The following is a 20,081-nucleotide window of genomic DNA, read 5'->3' as shown; positions in this document are numbered from 1 at the left end:
CATCGGAGGATACAGTGAGCCGAGACCGTGCCATTTCACTTCAGCCTGGGGAAAAGAGCAAAACTTGGTCTCAAAAAAAAAAAAAAAAGGCCGGGCGCGGTGGCTCAAGCCTGTAATCCCAGCACTTTGGGAGGCTGAGACGGGCGGATCACGAGGTTAGGAGATCGAGACTATCCTGGCTAACACGGTGAAACCCCATCTCTACTAAAAAAATACAAAAAAACTAGCCGTGCGAGGTGGCGGGCCCCTGTAGTCCCAGCTACTTGGGAGGCTGAGGCAGGAGAATGGCGTAAACCCGGTAGGCAGAGCTTGCATTGAGCCAAGATCCAGCCACTGCACTCCAGCCTGGGCGGCAGAGCAAGACTCCGTTTAAAAAAAAAAAAAAAAAAACCTCTGGGGTGAAACAATCCTCCTGCATTAGCTTTCCAAACTGCTGGGATTATAGGCCTGAGTCACCATACCCAGCCCTATGTACAGGTTTTTGTGTGGATTTATGTTATGCAGTGAGCAAAGATGGCACCACTGCACTCCAGCCTGGGCAACAAGAATAAAAAAAGTTTTGTAATTCTGACTGTTAGGTTTAGGTCTGTAATCAATTTTAAGATAACTTTTATATATATATATATTACATGAAGTAAAGGTCCAAATTCATTTTTTTGCATGTGTATATCCAGTTCTTCCAGCAGCATTTTTTGAAGACTTCCCATTGAATTGACTTAGCACAATTCAATGTTAGAAATCAATTGACCATAAACATGTGGGTTTATTTCTGGGTGTTCAATTCTATTGCATTAATCTGTATACTTATCCTTATGCCAGTATCACACTGTCTTGATTACTGTAGCTTTCAACTTTTGATTACTGTAGCTTTTAAGTTTTGTTTTTTTTTTTGTTTTTGGGGGGTGGTTTGGAGGGGTTTTTTTTGAGACAGAGTCGTGCTCTGCCGCCCAGGCTGGAGTGCACTGGCCTGATCTCGGCTCACTGCAGCCTCTAACTCCCAAGTTAGCCTCTCACTTCAGCCTCCTGAGTAGCTGGGATTACAGGGGTGCACCACCATGCCAGGCTAATTTTTGTATTTTTAGTAGAGACGGGGTTTTCTTATGTTGGCCAGGCTGGTCTTGAACTCCTGACATCAGGTGATCCACCCGCCTCAGCCTCCCAAAGTGCTGGGATTACAGGTGTGAGCCACTGCGCCAGGCCTGTTTCTTTAGATATTTCTTTCTGTCTCTTTCTCCTTTCTATCTGGTACTCTTGTTACATGTAGTTGCTGTACTTAATGGTATCCCACATTTCTCTGAGGCTCTATTTCTCTTTATTCTTTTTCTCTTTGTTCTTCAGATTCCACAGTCTCTCTTGATCTGTCTTCAAGTTTACAGATTATTTTCTTCCTGTTGACTCAAACCTATTGAGCCTCATTTTGGTTATTTTTTTTCCTCAACAGCTTCACTTGCCAATATTTTACTTTCTAACCCCAGAATTCCCATTTAGTTCTCTCTTTTTAATAATTTCTATCTCTTAATGATATTCCGTCTATGATGAAAAATTGTCATTATACCTCCCTTTAATTCTTTAAGCATGGGATCCGACAGGAGAGGCAGCCCCTGTCTGGGCTGCACCTACCTGGAGTAGAACCCTTGGAGCTGGGAGCTGGCTGGGTAAGGGAGCAGGTCACAGCTCAGATGCAACAGCCTCTTGTTCTTAGCAATATTCAGTTGATTATTTTTTATTTTTTGAGATGGAATCTCACTCTGTTACCCAGACTGTAGCACAGTGGTACAATCTTGGCTCACTGCAATCTCCGCCTCCCAGCTTCAAGTGATTCTCCTGCCTCGGCCTCCCAAGTAGCTGGGATTACAGGCACCTGCCACCACGCCCAGCCAGTTTTTGTATTCTTAGTAGAGATGGGGTTTGCCATGTTGGCTAGGCTAGTCTTGAACTCCTGACCTCAAGTGATCCACCCACCTCAGTGTCCCAAAGTGCTGGGATTACAGGGATGAACCACCACACCCGGCCTAGTTGATTTTTTTTAATAATATTTCTCCAAGTGCTGAATGACCTTAGGACAATTTCCAGAGACTTTAGTGTGCTGTTTTTATATATACGTATAATTGTCATGAGTTAATTTGTTTGCTGAGTTCCTTCCTCTACCTTTTCTGAAGTGCTGCCCTCTCCCATGGGATTTTTTTTTTTTTTTTTTTTTTTTGAGATGGAGTCTTGCTCTGTCGCCCAGGCTAGAGTGCAGTGGTGCCATCTTGGCTCACCACAAGCTCCACCTCCTGGGTTCACACCATTCTCCTGTCTCAGCCTCCCGAGTTGCTGGGACTACAGGCACCCGCCACCACACCCGGCTAATTTTTTTGTATTTTTAGTGGAGATGGGGTTTCACTGTTTGTTAGCCAGGATGGTCTCAATCTCTTGACCTCGTGATCCACCCACCTCGGCCTCCCAAAGTGCTGGGATTACGGGCATGAGACACCACGCCCGGCCAGCCCGTGAGATCTTCAAGAGCCTGTTTTCAGCTTCGTCCACACAGGCAGGCAGAGGACGCTGTGGGTTACCTGCTGTCTCTTTTTGAGCCTTTTCACTCTGTGTTTTCTAGATCAAGTGGATGGGTCTTTTGGCATCTGTGTGGTGAAGGATGACACCAAGATCAGCATTGAGCCGTAAGTTGGGTCCTTCCCAGTGAAGCTGCTTTTACCCCACCTTGAGTTCTAGTGTCACTTTTCCCAAGTGTTCCTTCTTTCCGTGGGGGGGTTCAGGTTTACTCACATAGGCTCCCTAGGCGTGAAGCGGTCGATTTTTCCAAGTATATGTAGGAAGACCCCCCAAAATTATTCCTTCTAGAAATTGTTTATATATATACCTGGAACCCCACGGGGTTCCAGGTAGAATTGGTTACGGCACAGAGCGGGACTCCAGCGTGCCTGAGGGATGTGGCTGGATGGCTGTGGTGTGGAGTGGACGTAGACACATGCCGGGTGTCAGCTTGTACCTCCACTGCCTTGATCCTGAGAGAGAAATGTGACAATGAAGGAAAACAGAGGAAGGGAGGAAGTGTCCCTGCAGAAGTTTCTGAAATGCCTGTGTGCGTCTGTCGGGGACAGCATGTACCTGATGCACCTGAGACAGCAGAGGGTTTCCACAGAGCAGGCTGTAGCCCAAGAGCAGGGCACACAGAGCATCTCCATTTCACTTCCCATCTCAGTCATGTTTGTACATCTCCCTTATCTGTGTGTGTGGCCTCGTTTCAGACATATCAATATAGGAAGCCGGTTTCAGGCAGAGATCCCAGAACTTCAGGAGAGATCCCTGGCTGGAATTGACGAGCATGTAGCTTCTCTGGTCTGGAAGCCATGGGGAGATATGATGATCAACCCAGAGACACAGGATAGAGGTGGCTGAGGCTTTGGGGCTAAATTCCTAAGGGCCCTTCTTTCCCCTCCATTTCCAGTGTGTTTTTCCTCTTGGGTCTCGAACTCCTGACCACTGGATCCAAGAAGCAGTGTGCCCTGGGCGTGGGAGGGAGCTGGCCCTTGGCCAGTGTTGCTTCTTCCCTGCTGCATTCTCCCTCCCCTACCTCTTTTGTCATATGGTGGCTGGTCAGGCCATCCAGAGCGGGTGCTGGGGACAGGGTTCTCCTCTTCCTCCTTGTCCCTCCCTGAGATGCAGGAGAGAGAAGGGGAAGGCGCCCCTCTCTCCTGTCTCTCGGGAAGGGTTCCTCCCTAGCAGCTGATGATTCCTGTGTGCCTCCTCTTCCTCATGTCCTTCTTGGAAACAGTGACTGAGCTCTGCAACGTGGCGTGCTCCAGCGTGATGCCAGGAGGGGGCACCAACCTGGAGCTCGCTCTGCATTGCCTGCACGAGGCTCAGGGCAACGTTCAGGTGAGGCACAGCAAGGGGACCCTCCCTGCTTTCCTGGGACCCAGGGTTTTAGGTGCATGTGACATGTGTCTGCTTCGGGGTTCAGAGCGGATGGAAACTGGAAGAAGGCCGTCCATCCTTCTCCACAGCAGCTTTGAGATTGCAGTGGTCCTTGTGCACGGACTGTAGGGGAATGCTAAGACATGGGCCCAATTCGTAGCTAATTGGGGCAACAACCAAGTGCAGTGTTTCCTCTAAGATCTCGGGGCACTGGAGAAAGGAAGCCCCGAAGACCCAGCTCAGGCCCTGCATCTGCTTCATTCCTTGAATTTTAGCTTTCAACTGAACACTCATATATACAAACCTCTGATGCAACATAAATGCCTCTACCTACTCCAAGGACCCCCCGCCTCACAATTCTGGGTGTTAGAAAGTAAATTAAAAAGTCTCACTGTGAGGAGCGGGAGAGGAAGAGCCACATTGCCTGTGTTCGGAATCTAAGAGTCATGCCATGGTCTTGCTTTTCACCAAGCTGAGAGGCAGTGTCTGGCATATAGCAGGTCCTCAGCAGAGTGGCAGTACATACTTATTGGGTGCCTGCTGGTTGCCTGTACTGTAGGCACTGGGGCCAGGGCCAGCTGAGGGACTCCATGCTTGGTTAATGCTCTGCTGTCTCTGTCTTGAAATTCTTGGCCAGGCGCGGTGGCTCACGCCTGTAATCCCAGCACTTTGGGAGGCCGAGATGGGTGGATCACCTGAGCTCAGGAGTTCAAGACCAGCCTGGATAACATGGTAAAACCCCATCTCTACTAAAAATACAAAAATTAGCCAGGCACGGTGGTGGGCGCCTGTAATCCCAGCTACTTGGGAAGCTGAGGCAGAAGAATTGCTTGAACCTGGGAGGTGGAGGTTGCAGTGAGCCAAGATTGCACCACTGCACTCCAGCCTGGGCAACAGAGTGAGACTCCGTCTCAAAAAAGAAAAAAAAAAAACCCAGAAATTCTTAATGCTTTTTAAACAAGGAGCCTGCATCTTCATTTTGCAACAGGCCTCACAAATTATGCAGACCCTGCAATGATGGCTTACACTAGTGATCGACATAAAATCCCTGCCCTCAGGGGGCTTACATTTTAGGAAAGTCAAAAGGAAATTTAGTTTTAAAAATTGTTAGCTAGGCTGGGCACATGGCTCACACCTGTAATCCCAGCACTTTGGGAGGCCAAGGCAGGCGGATCACTTGAGGTCATGAGTTTGAGACCAGCCTGGCTAACATGGTAAAATACCGTCCCTACTAAAAATACAGAAAAAAAAAAAAATTAGCAGGGAGTGATGGCAGATGGCTGTAGTCCCAGCTACTTGGGAGGCTGAGGCAGAAGAATCGCTTGAACTGGGAGGTGGAGGCTACAGTGAGCCAAGATCATGCCACTGCACTCCAGCCTAGGTGACAGAGCAAAAGACTCTGTCCCAATAAAAGGAAAATTGTTAGCTAGCTGGGTACAGTGGTACCCACCTGTATTCCTGGCTACTTGGGAGGCAGAGACTGAAGGAACCCAGGAATTGGAGCTCAGCCTGGAAAACATAGTGAGACCTCATCTTTAAAAATAAAATAAAATGTTTTTAATTGTTAGCTATTGACTAGAGCTATGAAGAAAATAAAAATGGGGCCCTAGACAAGGGTCGTACTCCTCAAAATGCCATTCCCTAAGGAGCTTGTGCCAGAATAAATCTACACACAGTCTCCTTCATCAAGATAGGCTTACTGTGAAAAAATAACTTCAGCTGCATTCGGTGGTATGCCTGGTGTCATAGTTGATGCGCCCACAGACAGTTACAGGCTGGTGGCCCATCCAGGGCTACTTTGAATAACCCTGGGACAGGCAGTGACTTTAGGGACAGCCACAAGTGTTTTTCAGATGAATGGGAGGATGCTGGTGGTCCTCTTCCCCCACCTGGTCCTGGGCAGCCTGCCGTTCCTCTTGTTCCAGGTCGCCCTGGAGACTCTCCTGCTCCGAGGGCCCCACAAGCCACCGACACACCTGCTCGCTGACTATCGCTACACAGGTGATGGGGAAAGGCTGCCGGGCTGGTTTGGCCCAGCTGAGACCCCTATGAATCGGCCAGTTCTGTTGCAAGCTCTGCCTCTGCCTCCTGGAGTTCTCTTCGGGGCCTTTGCCTGCCTTTCAGGAGGGCCTGTCCTTGTCAGGATGACTCAGTGGGCGCCACATTCTGCTAGTGGGATCCTGCTTCACCCTTTCCCAGTGGTTTCCTTACAGACTCTGCCCAGCCACAAAGGGAATGATCCTGGCCAGGGGGAGGGGAGATGGGCTTAGGTTCAGTGGTTGAATCCATCAGCTCTGGAGACAGGCTGCCAGGGCCCCCACCTGCCCTTAGGAAGCGACTGAAGCCTCGTTGCCACATCTGTTAAGTGGGGCTAGTAGTGGTCCCTCCCTTCTGGAGACTCTTTGAGTTTTTTTATGAGTTTGGCACATAATTGGTGCTCAGTAATGGCAGCTGTTAAAGGGAAGGTGGTCTGCATTTCAGCCGTGGCTGTGGTCCCAGGACAAATGGCCTTCCCCCTGTCGGCTGTGTTCTTTGATAGGTTCAGACGTCTGGACTCCTATAGAGAAGAGGCTTTTTAAGAAGGCGTTCTATGCCCACAAGAAGGACTTCTACTTGATACACAAGACGGTAAAGTGAATGTGGGCTGGTGTCCAAGGCCCCGCCTCACACAGCTGAGACAAGCTCGAGCCGCAGGGCTGGTCGGGGTCGGAGGGCCCCACCCTCACCTGCCTATGGCAGCGCTCTTAGTGTAGACAGTTTACAGTGTCAAAAAGCCATCCTCGTGAACAGCTCCAAATGGTAGAGACCTGCATCACCTGCACAGAACAGTCTTCCATGTCCCTCCTCGCAGTCCTGCTTCTGATTGGTGACCTCTGTTATGTATTCCACCAAGCAACAGGCGTTTCTGTCTGTACAAATTTTATATGTACAGGTATGCATATACTTTTAAAAAGATAAGGGCCATCCATGGTGGCTTATGCCTGTAATCCCAGCACTTTGGGAGGCCAAGGTGGGAGGATCACTTGAGGTCAGGAGTTCCAGACCAACCTGGCCAACATGGTGAAACCCCATCTACTCAAAATACAAAAATTAGCCGGGCATGGTGGTGAGTAATCCCAACTAGATGGCAGGCTGAGGCATGAGAATCATTTGAACCCGGGAGGCAGAGGTTGCAGTGAGTGGGGATTGTGCCACTGCACTCCAGCCTGGGTGACAGAGTAAGACTCTGTCTCAAAAAAAAAAAAAAAAAAAAAAGGCCAGGTGTGGTGGTTTACACCTGTAATCCCAGCACTTTGGTAGGTCGAGGTAGGTGGATCACCTGAGGTTGGGAGTTCAAGACCAGCCTGACCAACATGGAGAAACCCCGTCTCTACTAAAAATACAAAATTAGCCGGGTGTGGTGGTACATGCCTGTAATCCCAGCTACTTGGGAGGCTGAAGCAGGAGGACTGCTTGAACCTGGGAGGTGGAGGTTGCGGTGAGCCAAGATCCCACTATTGCACTCCAGCCTGGGCAACAAGAGTGAAACTCCATCTCAAAAAAAGAAAAAAAGGATGAGGTCAGGCACAGTGGCTCATGCCTGTAATCCTAGCACTTTGGGAGGTCAAGGTGGGAGGATTGCTTGAGCCTAGGAGTTCAAGGCCAGCCTGGGCAATATAGTGAGACCTTGTCTCTACAAAAAAGTTAAATACTAGCCTAGCTTGGTACCGCATGCCTGTAGTCCCAGCTACTCGGGAGGCTGAGGTGGGAGGATTGCTTGAGCCTGGGAGGTGAAGGCTGCAATGAGGCAAGATTGTACCACTGCACTCCAGCCTGGGTGACAAAATGAGACTGTCCCCCCAAAAAAACCCAAAGGATAAGATCTCACTACATATAATGTCCTGCTGCTTATTTTCTGTTCAAAAATAAAAAAATTAAAAAACTTGGATGTACACAAAATTGCACATAATTGAAGTATAATAAGATTTGCTAAGTTTTGACATATTGATACTACACCTGGGAAACCATCACCACAGTCAACATAATAAGCATGTCCCTCAGCCCTGAATCTCCTCCTGCCCCACAGTAATCATTCCCCATTGCACCCCCTGTCCTCAGTCAGCAGTGATCTGCCAGGGCACTGTAAGTTCGTTTTCATTTCCTAGAGTTTGCTATAAATGGAGTAGTCACACAGTATGGACTCTGCTTGGTCCAGCTTCTCGCACTCAGCATCATGAATTTGAGTTCATCCATGTTCCATGTATTGACAGATCTCCCCTTTTCACTGCTGAATAGTATTCCACTGGATGGACGTACCACGGTTTATGTAATCATTTGCCTGTTGGTGGACATTTGAGTGGCTTCCAGTTTGGGGTGACTATAAATAAATTTGTTATGAACATTCAGGTACAATGTTGGTATTGACATGTACTTTGTTTTCTAGAGGAGTAAATACCAGGAATGGAATGACTTAGTAGGTGTACACTTAACCTTTTAATAAACCGCCAAACAATGTTCCGAAGTAGTTGTATCATTTCACATTTCTACCGGCAGGAAGTGAGATGTCTAGTTGCTCCACAACCTCGCTAGCCCTGGGTAGGGCCAGTCCTTTTAATTCCAGCCATTCTCATGACAGTGTGGTGGCATCGCATGGTGTTTCCTTCATGACTGACAATGCTGAGCATCTTTTCATGGGCCTGTTTACTGTCTGTATGCCTTCTTTGGTGAGGTGTCTGTTCATATCTCTTGCCTATGTTTTTATTGGGATGTCTGTGTTTTGTTTTGTTTTGTTTTTGTTTCTGTTTTTGAGACGGAGTACTCACTCTGTCGCCCAAGCTGGAGTGCAGTGGCACAATCCATGCTCAATGCAACCTCTGCCATCGCTTGAACCAGGTTCAAGCGATGCTCCTGCCTCAGCCTCCTGAATAGCTGGGATCACAGGTGCCCACTACCATGCCTGGCTAATTTTTGTATTTTTAGTAGGGACGGGGTTTTGCTGTGTTGGCCAGGCTGGTCTTGAACTCCTGACCTCAGGTGATCTGCCCACATCAGCCTCCCAAAGTGCTGGGATTGCAGGCGTGAGCCACCGCACCCAGCCATCTGTGTTTTTATTATTAAGTTGTAGCAGTTCTTTATCGGTTCGGGATACATGTCATTTATCCAGATCCATGCTTTGGGAATGTTTTCTCCCAATCTGTAGCTTTTTAATCTCTTAACAATGTCTTTTAAAGAAAAATTTTGTCATTTTCATGAAGTCATTAATTAATTTTTCTTTTATGGACTGTGCTTTTGGTGTTGTATCTAAGAATTATTTGCCTAACTCAACTGCAAAGATTTTCCCCTTGTTTTCTCTAGAAGTTTTTTGTGTGTGTGTGAGAGACGGAGTCTCGCTCTGTCGCCCAGGCTAGAGTGCAGTGGCGAGATCTCGGCTCACTGCAAGCTCCACCTCCCGGGTTCACGCCATTCTCCTGCCTCAGCCTCCCAAGTAGCTGGGACTACAGGTGCCTGCCACCACCATGCCCGGCTAATTTTGTGTATTTTTAGTAGAGACGGGGTTTCACCGTGTTAGCCAGGATGGTCTTGATCTCCTCACCTCGTGATCCGCCCACCTTGGCCTCCCAAAGTGCTGGGATTACAGGTGTGAGCCACCGCTCCCGGCCTTATCTAGAAGTTTTATAGTTTTAGGTTTTACATTTAGGTTTACAATTCATTTCGTGTTAATTTTTGTATATGGTGTAAAATATGAGTTAAAGTTCATGTTTTGCACCTTTTGTTGAAAAGACAAAAAGTACTACCATACTGTTTTTACTACTGTAGCTTTATAAGTCTTGAAATCATGTATTACCATATGAACTTTCTAAGTAGCTTATCCATTTTTACCAAAAAAAAAAAAAAACCTGCTACGATTTTGATTGGTACTACATTGACTCTATTGACTCTATAAGCCAATTGAGGAGAGTTGACTTTTTTTTTTTTTTTTTTTTTTTTTGGAGATGGTGTTTCACTCTTGTTGCCCAGGCTGGAGTGCAGTGGCACGATCTTCACTCACTGCAACCTCCGCCTCCCAGGTTCAAGCGATTCTCGTACCTCAGCCTCCCAAGTAGCTGGGATTACAGGCACCCACCACCATGCCTAGCTAATTTTTTTATTTTTAGTAGAGACAGGTTTTACCATGTTGGCCAGGCTAATCTTTTGAACTCCTGACATCAGGTGATCCACCTGCCTCAGCCTCCCAAAGTGCTGGGATTACAAGCATGAGCCACCGCACCTGGCCAAGGAGAGTTGACATTTTAATAACACTCAGTTTCTGACCCATGAACAGGGGCTGTGTCTCTATGCATCATCTTTAATTTCTCTTAGCAGTGTTTTCAAGTTTTTATTTGTTCTTATTTCTTTTAAGATCTAGGATCTCACTCTGTCGCCCAAGCTGGAGTACAGGGGTGTGATCATAGTTCACTGTACCCTTTGACCTCCTGGGCTCAAGTGATCCTCCAGCTTTGAGTAGGTGGGACTACAGGTGTGTGTCATCACACCTAGCTCTGGTATAACTTTTTTTTTTTTTTGAGACGGAGTCGCCCGCCACCTCGCCCGGCTAGTTTTTTGTATTTTTTAGTAGAGACGGGGTTTCACCGTGTTAGCCAGGATGGTCTCGATCTCCTGACCTCGTGATCCGCCCGTCTCGGCCTCCCAAAGTGCTGGGATTACAGGCTTGAGCCACCGCGCCCGGCCAACTTTTTTTTTTTTTTTGAGACAGAGTATCGCTCTGTCACCCGTCTGGAGTGCAGTGGTATGATCTCGGCCCACTGCAACCTCCACCTCCTGGGTTCAAGCGATTCTTCTGCCTCAGCCTCCTGAGTAGCTGGGATTACAGGTGCGCACCACCACGCCCGGCTAAATTTCTTGTATTTTTAGTAGAGATGGGGTTTCCCCATGTTGGTCAGGGTGGTCTCAAACTCCTGACCTCTGGTGATCCTCCTGCCTCCCCCTCCCAAAGTGGTGGGATTACAAGTGTGAGCCACCGTGCCTGGCCTCTGGCATAACTCTTTGAACATATATTAAACAATTACGGTAACCTTTCACGTCCTTCCTTGCTCATTCTAACATCTGTGTCTGTGGTGGGTTGACTTTGACAGATTGGGTTTTCTCCTCCTGAGTGCCATGTTATCCTGCTTCTTAGCATACATGGTGATTTTCACCAGATCACAGGCATTGTGAATGTTAGCTGTTGGATGCTGGATATTCTTGCAGCCTTATAAATATTCTTGAGTTTTGTTCTGGGACACAGCTACTTTTAGATTCAGTTTTAGATTTTTTAGATTGGTCCAGCATGGCTCTTCTCTAAGGCTGATTATTTCTCCTTACTGAGGCAAGACTGTGTCACTGCCCTACCCAGTGCCCCCTGAATCACGAAGTTTCCCACTCTGGCTGTGGGAACGGGCACTCTTCCTGGCCCTGTAGGAGCAGCAGGCACTTTTCCCTCTCATCGTTTTGGATGGCTCTTTTTGGCTGGTCTGTTCCCATGCATGTGCTGGGCAGTCTTGGGCTGAGTCCTTGGGGGAAATTTGCTCCCCATCTCTGGAGTGTTCTGTGTGCAGCTCTTTCCTCTCCCATCCTCTGTCCTGTGGGCTCTACCGCCGTGGTCTCCAGGGGCACTGTGCTCCACCTCAGCTCCCTAAGTCCTGCTGGGTTCTGTCTAAATTGCCCCTGCCTGGGTGGTGGCCTGGAAACACAAGGTGATAAGCCAGAGCAGTGGCAGCTTGCTTCCTGTCAGGGTTCACTGGCCTTTGCTGAATGATGCTTGGTGTCTTGCCAAACATTGTTTATATTTTGACTCTGTTTTCATTGTTTGGGACGAGAGGGTAAATCTGGTTCTGTTGCTCCATCTTGTTCAGAAGCAGAAGTCCAACTTTTTTTTAAACTTAGTGATGTTTCTTAGGCAGAGTTTGTGCTGTTTTGACTCCTCGTTTGTGAATACTTAAAAAGCTGAAAAACATTTGGGTGGAGAATGTCTTTTCTGGAGTGAGCTCAGTAGCCAATTTTATTTCCTGAGAAATTTTCTTCCTAGAGCAATTAAACTTTTCCTTTTTTTTTTTTTTAAAAGAGACGCTCGCCGGGCATGGTGGCTCATGACTGTAATCCCAGCACTTTGGGAGGCTGAGGCAGGCAGATCACGAGGTCAGGAGTTCGAGACCAGCCTGGCCAATAAAGTGAAACCCTGTTTCTACTAAAAACACAAAAAATAGCTGGGTGTGGTGGTGCGCACCTGTAGTCCCAGCTACTTGGGGGGCTGAGGCAGAAGAATCGCTTGAACCCAGGAGGTAGAGGTTGCAGTGAGCCGAGACCGTGCTACTGCACTCTAGCCTGGGCAACAGAGTGAGACTTCGTCTCAAAAAAAAAGAGATACTCACTCTGGAGTGCCATGACACATCATAGCTCACTGCTGGCCGGGTGCAGTGGCTCAGGCCTGTAATCCCGGCACTTTGGGAGGTTGAGGCAGGCAGATCACCTGAGATCAGGAGTTCAAGACCATCCTGGCCAACATGGTGAAACCCTGTCTCTACAAAAATACAAAAATTAGCTGGGCATGATGGCAGGTACCTGTAATCCCAGCTACTCAGGAGGCTAAGATGGGAGAATCACTTGGACCCGGGAGGTGGAGGTTGCAGTGAGCCAAGATCATGCCATTGTACTCCAGCCTGGGCGACAGGGTGAGATTCTGTCTCAAAAAAAAAAAAAAGCTCACTCTAACCTTGAACTCCTGGGCTCAATCGGTCATCTCACCTCAGCGTCTTAAGTAGCTGGGACCACAGGCATGCACCACCATGACTGGCTAATTTTTAAAAAATTTTGTAGAGGCTGGGCACGGTGGCTCAAGCCTGTAATCCCAGCACTTTGGGAGGCCGAGACAGGCGGATCACGAGGTCAGGAGATCGAGACCATCCTGGCTAACACTGTGAAACCCCGTCTCTACTAAAAAATACAAAAAACTAGCCGGGCAACGTGGCGGCCGCCTGTAGTCCCAGCTACTCGGGAGGCTGAGGCAGGAGAATGGCCTAAACCCAGGAGGCACAGCTTGCAGTGAGCTGAGATCCGGCCACTGCACTCCAGCCTGGGCGACAGAGCGAGACTCCGTCTCAAAAAAAAAAAAAAAAAAAAACAAGTAGTCCACATGCCTCAGCCTCTCAAAGTGCTGGGATTACAGGCGTGAGTCACCAAGCCCAGCTTCCCTTTTGTTTTTAACAGAAGTTATTTTTAGTGGGATCCTTTCTTAGTGGAGGAACGGGAAAATGATCCCGTAGGTTCATGCTGTGCACTCAAAATCTCCCCTTCTTCTAGAGTGGGCCACTTCCTGCCAAGACTTTAGAGGCTCTGCCTAGCTATTGTAATGTCTGTGTGGTAGTCTGCCTGTAGAGGGCATTCCGATTTATCAGCATGATGTCGCAGTTAGCATCCCTGGAGGGACCTTTGTGCGTATCTTCCTTAGGAAAGAATTCCTGGGCTGGAATGACTGCTCAGAATGTGCAGGCTTAAGTACTAGTGGCTACTGTGTGGCTCCACTTTGAACGCCCTCATCCCCAGGAAGGATTTTGTGGTCCTGTGCCTTTGTGGTGAGTGGTGACGCCAAGCCAAAGGAAGAGATCCTTCCGAAGGGCTTTCCAAAGGAGGCGGCCGGCCCAGTGGCAAGGTCACACTCCCGGGGCCCGCGTGGCATGGCCACAGCCTGCTTGTTTTCTTTCACTAGATCCAGACAAAGACGGTAGCTCAGTGCGTTGAGTATTATTACATCTGGAAAAAAATGATCAAGTTTGACTGTGGCCGAACCCCAGGGCTAGAAAAGAGGATCAAGAGAGAGCCGGAGGAGGTGGAAAGGACAGAGGAAAAGGTAGAGGAACCGGGGCGGTGTCGGGAGCTCGTCTCTTCTCCCAGTGCCTGCTGCCTGTGGAGTTGGAGGGTGGGGTCAGAGGGCAGGGATGCTCCTGACGGAAGGGTTTCCCTGCAGGAGACACGTGTGCCCTCAGCTCTGTGCCTCTCTTACAGCAGGACAGGTCAGCACCCTTATGTCACTTCTGCTCCCTCTGCAGGTCCCATGCAGCCCTCGGGAGAGACCCAGCCACCATCCAATTCCCGAGTTAAAGATAAAAACCAAGAGTTATAGGAGGGAGTCCATCCTCAGCTCCAGCCCAAATGCAGGCCCCAAGCGGACCCCAGAGCCGTCGGGAAGCGTGGAGAGCCAGGGCATTTTTCCATGCAGAGAGTGTGAAAGGTACTCAGCTTTCTCCTGGAGACGTCCCTAGGACTCCCAGCCTCAGCCCCCCATGATCCCTTCCTCCCTGCTCTGACCCCATGTCCTCTGGCGACTCCTCAGAGTGTTTGACAAGATCAAGAGTCGAAATGCCCACATGAAGCGGCACCGCCTTCAGGACCACGTGGAGCCCATCGTCAGGGTGAAGTGGCCGGTGAAGCCCTTCCAGCTGAAGGAAGAGGAGCTGGGAGCTGACATCGGCCCCCTGCAGTGGTGATTCCTGTGGCAGGAAGTCCAAATGGGGCCTCCGGTGCTGCCCCTCCTCCCTTCAGCCTCTCCAGGGTGTTTGGGGTACCCCTCTGCCTCCCCCCACCCTCCCCATCCCCCGTTGGCCAACCGGCCTGCAAACGTGGCGGGCATTTGGCCACAGATAGGCAGGAGGAGCTCAGTTGTTGGACAGCTATGCAGTCCCTGTCCAGTGGCGCTGGAGGCTCTACTCTCCTTAGGTTCATAGTCTCTCCCCTTCTTTCTCTTCCACTTCTAGAGCAGGGAGGCTTGGGGAGGGGAAAAGTTAGCTCTGGGTAGCTCTTAAATCTTAGCCTCCGTTGTGGGGTTTGGTTTCATGTGTTAGATAAGGCCAAGACGTAGAGAATCAGTGGGAAAAAACCTTGAGATCTCCAACACGCTGGGCCCCTCCCCAGGGCGGGGACTCTGCCTTCCAGATTCAGTCCCTAGTCTTGCGATGAATTCTGCATTGTTCCGTGTTTTTTGTACGTGTCAACTCGTAAATCTGATTAAATTGGGTTCTTGAGCCACTGTCTTTGACTTCCCTGCCTATTGATCCAATAAAGGCTTAGGAACCCCACCACGTGCTAAGGCCGGGAGGTGAGTCAGCTGTGGCCTGCCCTGGGGGCTGGGGGCCTTAGGGAGAAGACAGGCATGTTGATTTGGACATTCATTCAGCAAACATCTACGAAGCACCTGCTGTAGAATGCACTGGATGTTGCCAATCGGTGCAACAGGGATAGTGAAGCAAGACAGGCCCCTTTTCTCACGGACCTTCCCTTGTAGGAGCAGGAAGGTAGCAGTAATAATAAGCAAACAAGGTGATTTTGGGTCTTGATACTGGAAATGCTTTTGGCTATAACAGAAGAGTTGGTGTTGATTTAAACAATCATGGAGTTTGGTTGTCCCCGTGGGGGCTCAGCCTTGGAATCAGGGACCCCTGGCAGGGGCAGGGGCAGGGGCAGAACCAGGGCTCCAGCAGAGGCGAGAATAACCTTGAACCAAAATCCAGACCTGCAGGGGGCAGGGGAGTCAGGGAGAAAACAACCCCCCTCCCTGCCTCCCTTTTTAAGAGTGAGGAAAACTTGACCAGCTCCCAGCAGATGCCGTATGTCTCACTGAGCCTGTGTTCGCTTCTAAACTGATCCCTGTTAGTGAGAAGGGAAATGACCACAGTTAGCCTAGACCACTCAAGATGTAGCTCCATGACCAGGTGCAGTGGCTCTTGCCAGTAATCCCAGCACTTTGGGAGGCCAAGGCAGGCGGATCATGAGGTCAAGAGATCAAGACCATAGTAGCCAACATGGTGAAACCCCGTCTGTCCTAAAAATACAAAAATTATCTGGGTGTGGTGCCACGTGACTGTAATCCCAGTGACTTGGGAGGCTGAGGTAGGAAAATGGCTTGAACCCGGGAGACGGAGGTTGCAGTGAACTGAGATTATGTCACTGCATTTCAGTCTGGTAGAGCAAGACTCCGTCAGAAAGACAGAAAGAAAAGAAAGGTGGACTCCACAGTGGCTCACACCTGTAATTCCAGCACTTTGGGAGGCCAAGGTAGGTGGATCACTTGAAGTCAGGAGTTTGAGACGAGCCTGGCCAACATGATGAAACTCCATCTCTACTAAAAATACAAAAAAATTAGCCAGGCATGATGTTGGACACCTGTAGTCCCAGTTACTCAGGAGGCTGAGGCAGGAAAATCACTTGAACTTGGGGGGTGGAGGTTGCAGTGGGCCAAGATTGCACCACTGCACTCCAGCCTGGGCAACAGAGTTGTCAGTGGCTCACACGTCAGTGGGAGGTGGTCAAGGAAAGGACAGATCGAGTTGGCAGGGCAGGTTTGAGCCTGAGCAGCTGTAGTCGATGCCATTAGCTCAGATGGGGAATTGACTGCAGAGGATTGAATGCATCGGGGTGTGATCGTGTCTATGGCAGGGTGTGCTGTGTTCTGAGGGACTGGGAAAGTAGACGGCAGTGTCAGGAGGTTTCACAGAGGGCCCACCTATCAGCTAAGGCTTAAAGATGGGGAGGGAGGGGGAGCAGAGGTGGACGCTGAGTTTGAAGCAGTTAGAACACTGCAGTTAAGGGAAGGGGTTCAGACGTCAGATGAACCTCATCCATCCTGGCTCCTCTTACCTCCTTGTAAACTAGGGCGAATTACTTTCCCTGTGGGAGCCTCAGTTTTCTCAATCTGTAAAATGGGATGAAAATTGCCCCTCCTCAACCCCCGCAACCTATCAGTTAAATAAAATGTAAATTATGACCAGGTGTGGTGGCTCATGCCTGTAATTCCACACTTTGGAAGTCCGAGGTGGGCGGATCACTTGAGTTCAGGAGCTTGAGACCAGCATGGGCAACATGGTGAAACCCCATCTCTACTAAAAATATGAAATACGAAAATTAGCCAGGCATGGTGGTGCATGCCTGTAATCCCAGCTACTTGGGTGGCTAAGGCACAAGAATTGCTTGAATCCAGAGATGGAGGTTGCAGTGAGCCGAGATCGTGCCACTGCACTCCAGCCTGGGCAACAGAGCGAGACTCCATGTCAAAATAAATAAATAAAAATAAAATGTAAATTAAGCATTTGGAAGGGTGCACCATAAGAACCGAACAGCTACTAGTTAACAAGCTCTCATGCGATTGCTAATATTGTTTGGATCCCATCCTAAATAAATCCAATGAACTCTGGAAATGGAAAAATACTCCCCGGTTGAAAAGGCTGAGGGGTATATTATCTGTTGCTGCATGACAAATTACCCTGAAAGGGAGCAGCTTAAACAGAAGCTTTTACATAGTGTTGCTGCTTTGACAGACATGGAACCAAAACTGCTTGTGGTAATCCAGGCTCACCCCCACCTGCTCTGTGGTCAGGACACAGTGGCAACCACAAGTGGGTGGTCCAGGCAAGTCTATTCATGTATGAAGAGAGTTGGAGGAAGACTTCTTACGCCTTGCTCCGCTCAGCCAACCCCCAGTAATAGCGGTTTCTCAAACTGTGGTCCCTGGATTATCTGCATCCTAATTTTACTTTTTTTTTTGAGAGGAGACAAGGTCTCACTCTGTCGCCCAGGTTGGAGTGCAGTGGCACCATCATAGCCCACTGCAGCCTCAAACTCCTGGGGTTAAACAATACTCCCACCTCAGCCTCCCAAGGAGTAATTTAAAAATCTTTTAATTTTGTAGAGATAGGGTCTTGCTTTGTTGCCTAGGTTGGTCCTTAACTCCTAGGCTCAAGCAGTCCTCCCACCTCGGTCTCCCAGAGTGTTGGGATTACAGGCATGAGCCACCGGGTCTGGCTGCATCCTAATTATATGGGGTTCTGTTTTTTAAAAATGCAGATTCCTCTGACCCACCACAGACTCAGAATTGGAACCATTGTGGGTATGGCCTTCAAACCTGTTTTATTTAAAGAAGATTTTTAGGATAGTTTTAGATTTGTAGAAAAATTGCAATGACAGCAAAAAAAAATCCCACACACCCATTTCCCCTATGATTAACATCTTATATTAGAATGGTACATTTATTACCATGAATGAACTAATATGGCACAATATTATTAACTAAACTTCATAGTTTATCTAGCTTTCCTTAGTGTTTTTTGTTTGTTTTGAGATGGAGTCTCACTCTATCGCCCAGGCTGTAGCACAGCGGCACAATCTTGGCTCACCACAACCTCCGCCTCCCGGGTTCAAGCAATTCTTCTGCTTCAGCCTCCCGAGCAGCTGGGACTATAGGCGCCCACCACCATGGCCGGCTAATGTTTGTATTTTTAGTAGAGATGGGGTTTTGCCATGTTAGCCAGGCTGCTCTCGAAAGCCAGGCGGCTCACGAACTCCTGACCTCAGGTGATCCACCGGCCTCAGCCTCTCAAAGTGGGATTACAGGAGTGAGCCACTGCGCCCAGCCGATTTCCTTGGTTTTTTTAACCTAATGCCCTTCTGTCCCAGGATCCCACCCAAGGTAAGACATTGCATTTAGCAGCCATGTATCCTTGGCTGTGACGGTTTCTCAGACTTTCCTTGTTTTGATGACTTGACAGTGTTACTTGTTTGAGACGGAGTCTCCCTCTTGTTGCCCAGGCTGGAGTGCAGTGAGGTGATCTCAGCTCACTGCAACCTCCGCCTCCCGGGTACAAGTGATCCTCCTGCCTCAGCCTCCCAAGTAGCTGTGATTACAGGCATGCACCACCACACCCAGCTAAGTGTTTTGTATTTTCAGTAGAGACAGGGCTTTGCCATGTTGGACAGGCTGGTCTTGAACTCCTGGCCTCAAGTGATCCTCCTGCCTTGGCCTCCCAAAGTACTGGGACTACAGGTGACACACTGTGCCCACCAACAGTTTTGAGGAGTACTAGGCAAGTGTTTTGGAGGATGTGGCTCAATGGGAATTTGTCTAGTGTTTTTTTCATGATTAGATTGAAAGATCCCAGAAGTAAAGACCCATTTTAATCACATGACTTATCAATATTGAGGTTAACCTCAACCACCTGGATGTCAAAGTCCGGTTTCTCCACTGTAAATTTAGTCTTTTTCTCCCCTTTCCTGCACCCTCTTCTTTGAAAGGAAGTCACTATGCACAGTCCATACTTACAGAATGGGGAGGTATCCTTCACCTTCTTGAGAGCAGAGTATCTACACAGATTATTTGGAATTCTTCTGCACAAACTATTTGTCTATTCTCCCCCCTTTATTTATTTGTTCTCTATTCATCTATATGACCACAGGCTCATGGATACTTTATTTTTGGGATTATAATGCAATACTACTTTATTTTGCTGCTCAAATTGTTCCAGCTTTGGCCATTGGGAGCTCTTTCAGTTGGCACCCTGGCATACCCCCTAATTTTGTGTGTGAGCACACGTGTGGAATACTTCCTTCCTCTCTGGCACTACAAAGTGATACTGCGGTGAGCTATGATTGTGCTGCCGCACTCCAGCCGGGGCGACAGAGCGAGACTCTGTCTCCAAAACCAACAACCCAAAGAGTGAGACCTGTCTCAAAAACCAACAACTCAATTTTCTGGGGCAGTAGGAGGTGTGTTTGAATCTGAACTTTTTTTTTAGAGACAGAGTCTTGCTATGCTGCCCAAGGAGGGACTCGAACCGGACTCAAACTCCTGGGCCCAAGTGATCCTCCCGCCTACCGAGTAGCTGGGATTACAGGCACGAGACACCGCGCCCAGCTTCGAATCTGAATTTTTTAACACGCTGTCTTCAGCTTTTTTTTTTTTTCTGAGACTAAGTCTCACTCTGTCGCCCAGGCTGAAGTGCAGTGGCACGATCTCGGCCCACTGCAACCTCCACCTCCCCGGTTCAAGCGATTCTCCTCCCTCAGACTCCCGAGTAGCTCGGATTACGGGCGTGAGCCATCACACCCAGCTAATATTTGTATTTTAATAGAGCGGGGTTTCGCCATGTTGGCCGGGCTGGTCTCAAACTCATGACCTCAGGTGATCCGCCCGCCTCGGCCTCCCAAAGTGCTGGGATGACAGGCGTGAGGCACCGCGCCCGGCCCTCTTCATCTATCTTTTATGAAACCAGAGTTAGAGAACCTCTTAAGTTTTTGTTTCCAGTCTCTCAACTACTTCACCGGTCTCCCCAAAGCAGTTCCAGTACTGGCCGGTAGAGGGAGCAAGAAAAAGCAGAACGGTT

The 20,081-nt window shown here is 48.9% G+C and overlaps 1 protein-coding gene across 3 annotated transcripts in view; it reads left to right on the top strand.

Moving 5' to 3' along the window:
- Positions 1-14,954, top strand: part of ZNF541 (zinc finger protein 541) — a 34,572-nt gene extending 19,618 nt beyond the window's left edge. For all 3 annotated transcript variants that reach the window (XM_030913126.1, XM_030913125.1, XM_010377396.2), the window contains 8 exons: positions 2,600-2,663; positions 3,252-3,394; positions 3,779-3,882; positions 5,847-5,922; positions 6,461-6,549; positions 13,643-13,783; positions 13,983-14,164; positions 14,267-14,954. In XM_030913126.1, the coding sequence (XP_030768986.1) occupies positions 2,600-2,663; positions 3,252-3,394; positions 3,779-3,882; positions 5,847-5,922; positions 6,461-6,549; positions 13,643-13,783; positions 13,983-14,164; positions 14,267-14,420 (953 nt within the window). In that variant the 3' untranslated portion in view covers positions 14,421-14,954. The remainder of the gene's footprint in view (positions 1-2,599; positions 2,664-3,251; positions 3,395-3,778; positions 3,883-5,846; positions 5,923-6,460; positions 6,550-13,642; positions 13,784-13,982; positions 14,165-14,266) is intronic.
- The last annotated feature ends 5,127 nt before the right edge of the window (positions 14,955-20,081 follow it).

The sequence above is a fragment of the Rhinopithecus roxellana genome, chromosome 12, assembly GCF_007565055.1.
Source record: "Rhinopithecus roxellana isolate Shanxi Qingling chromosome 12, ASM756505v1, whole genome shotgun sequence".
Taxonomy (NCBI): domain Eukaryota; kingdom Metazoa; phylum Chordata; class Mammalia; order Primates; family Cercopithecidae; genus Rhinopithecus; species Rhinopithecus roxellana.
Note: the sequence above shows the minus strand (reverse complement) of the source record. Positions and strands in the feature narration are given on the sequence as shown.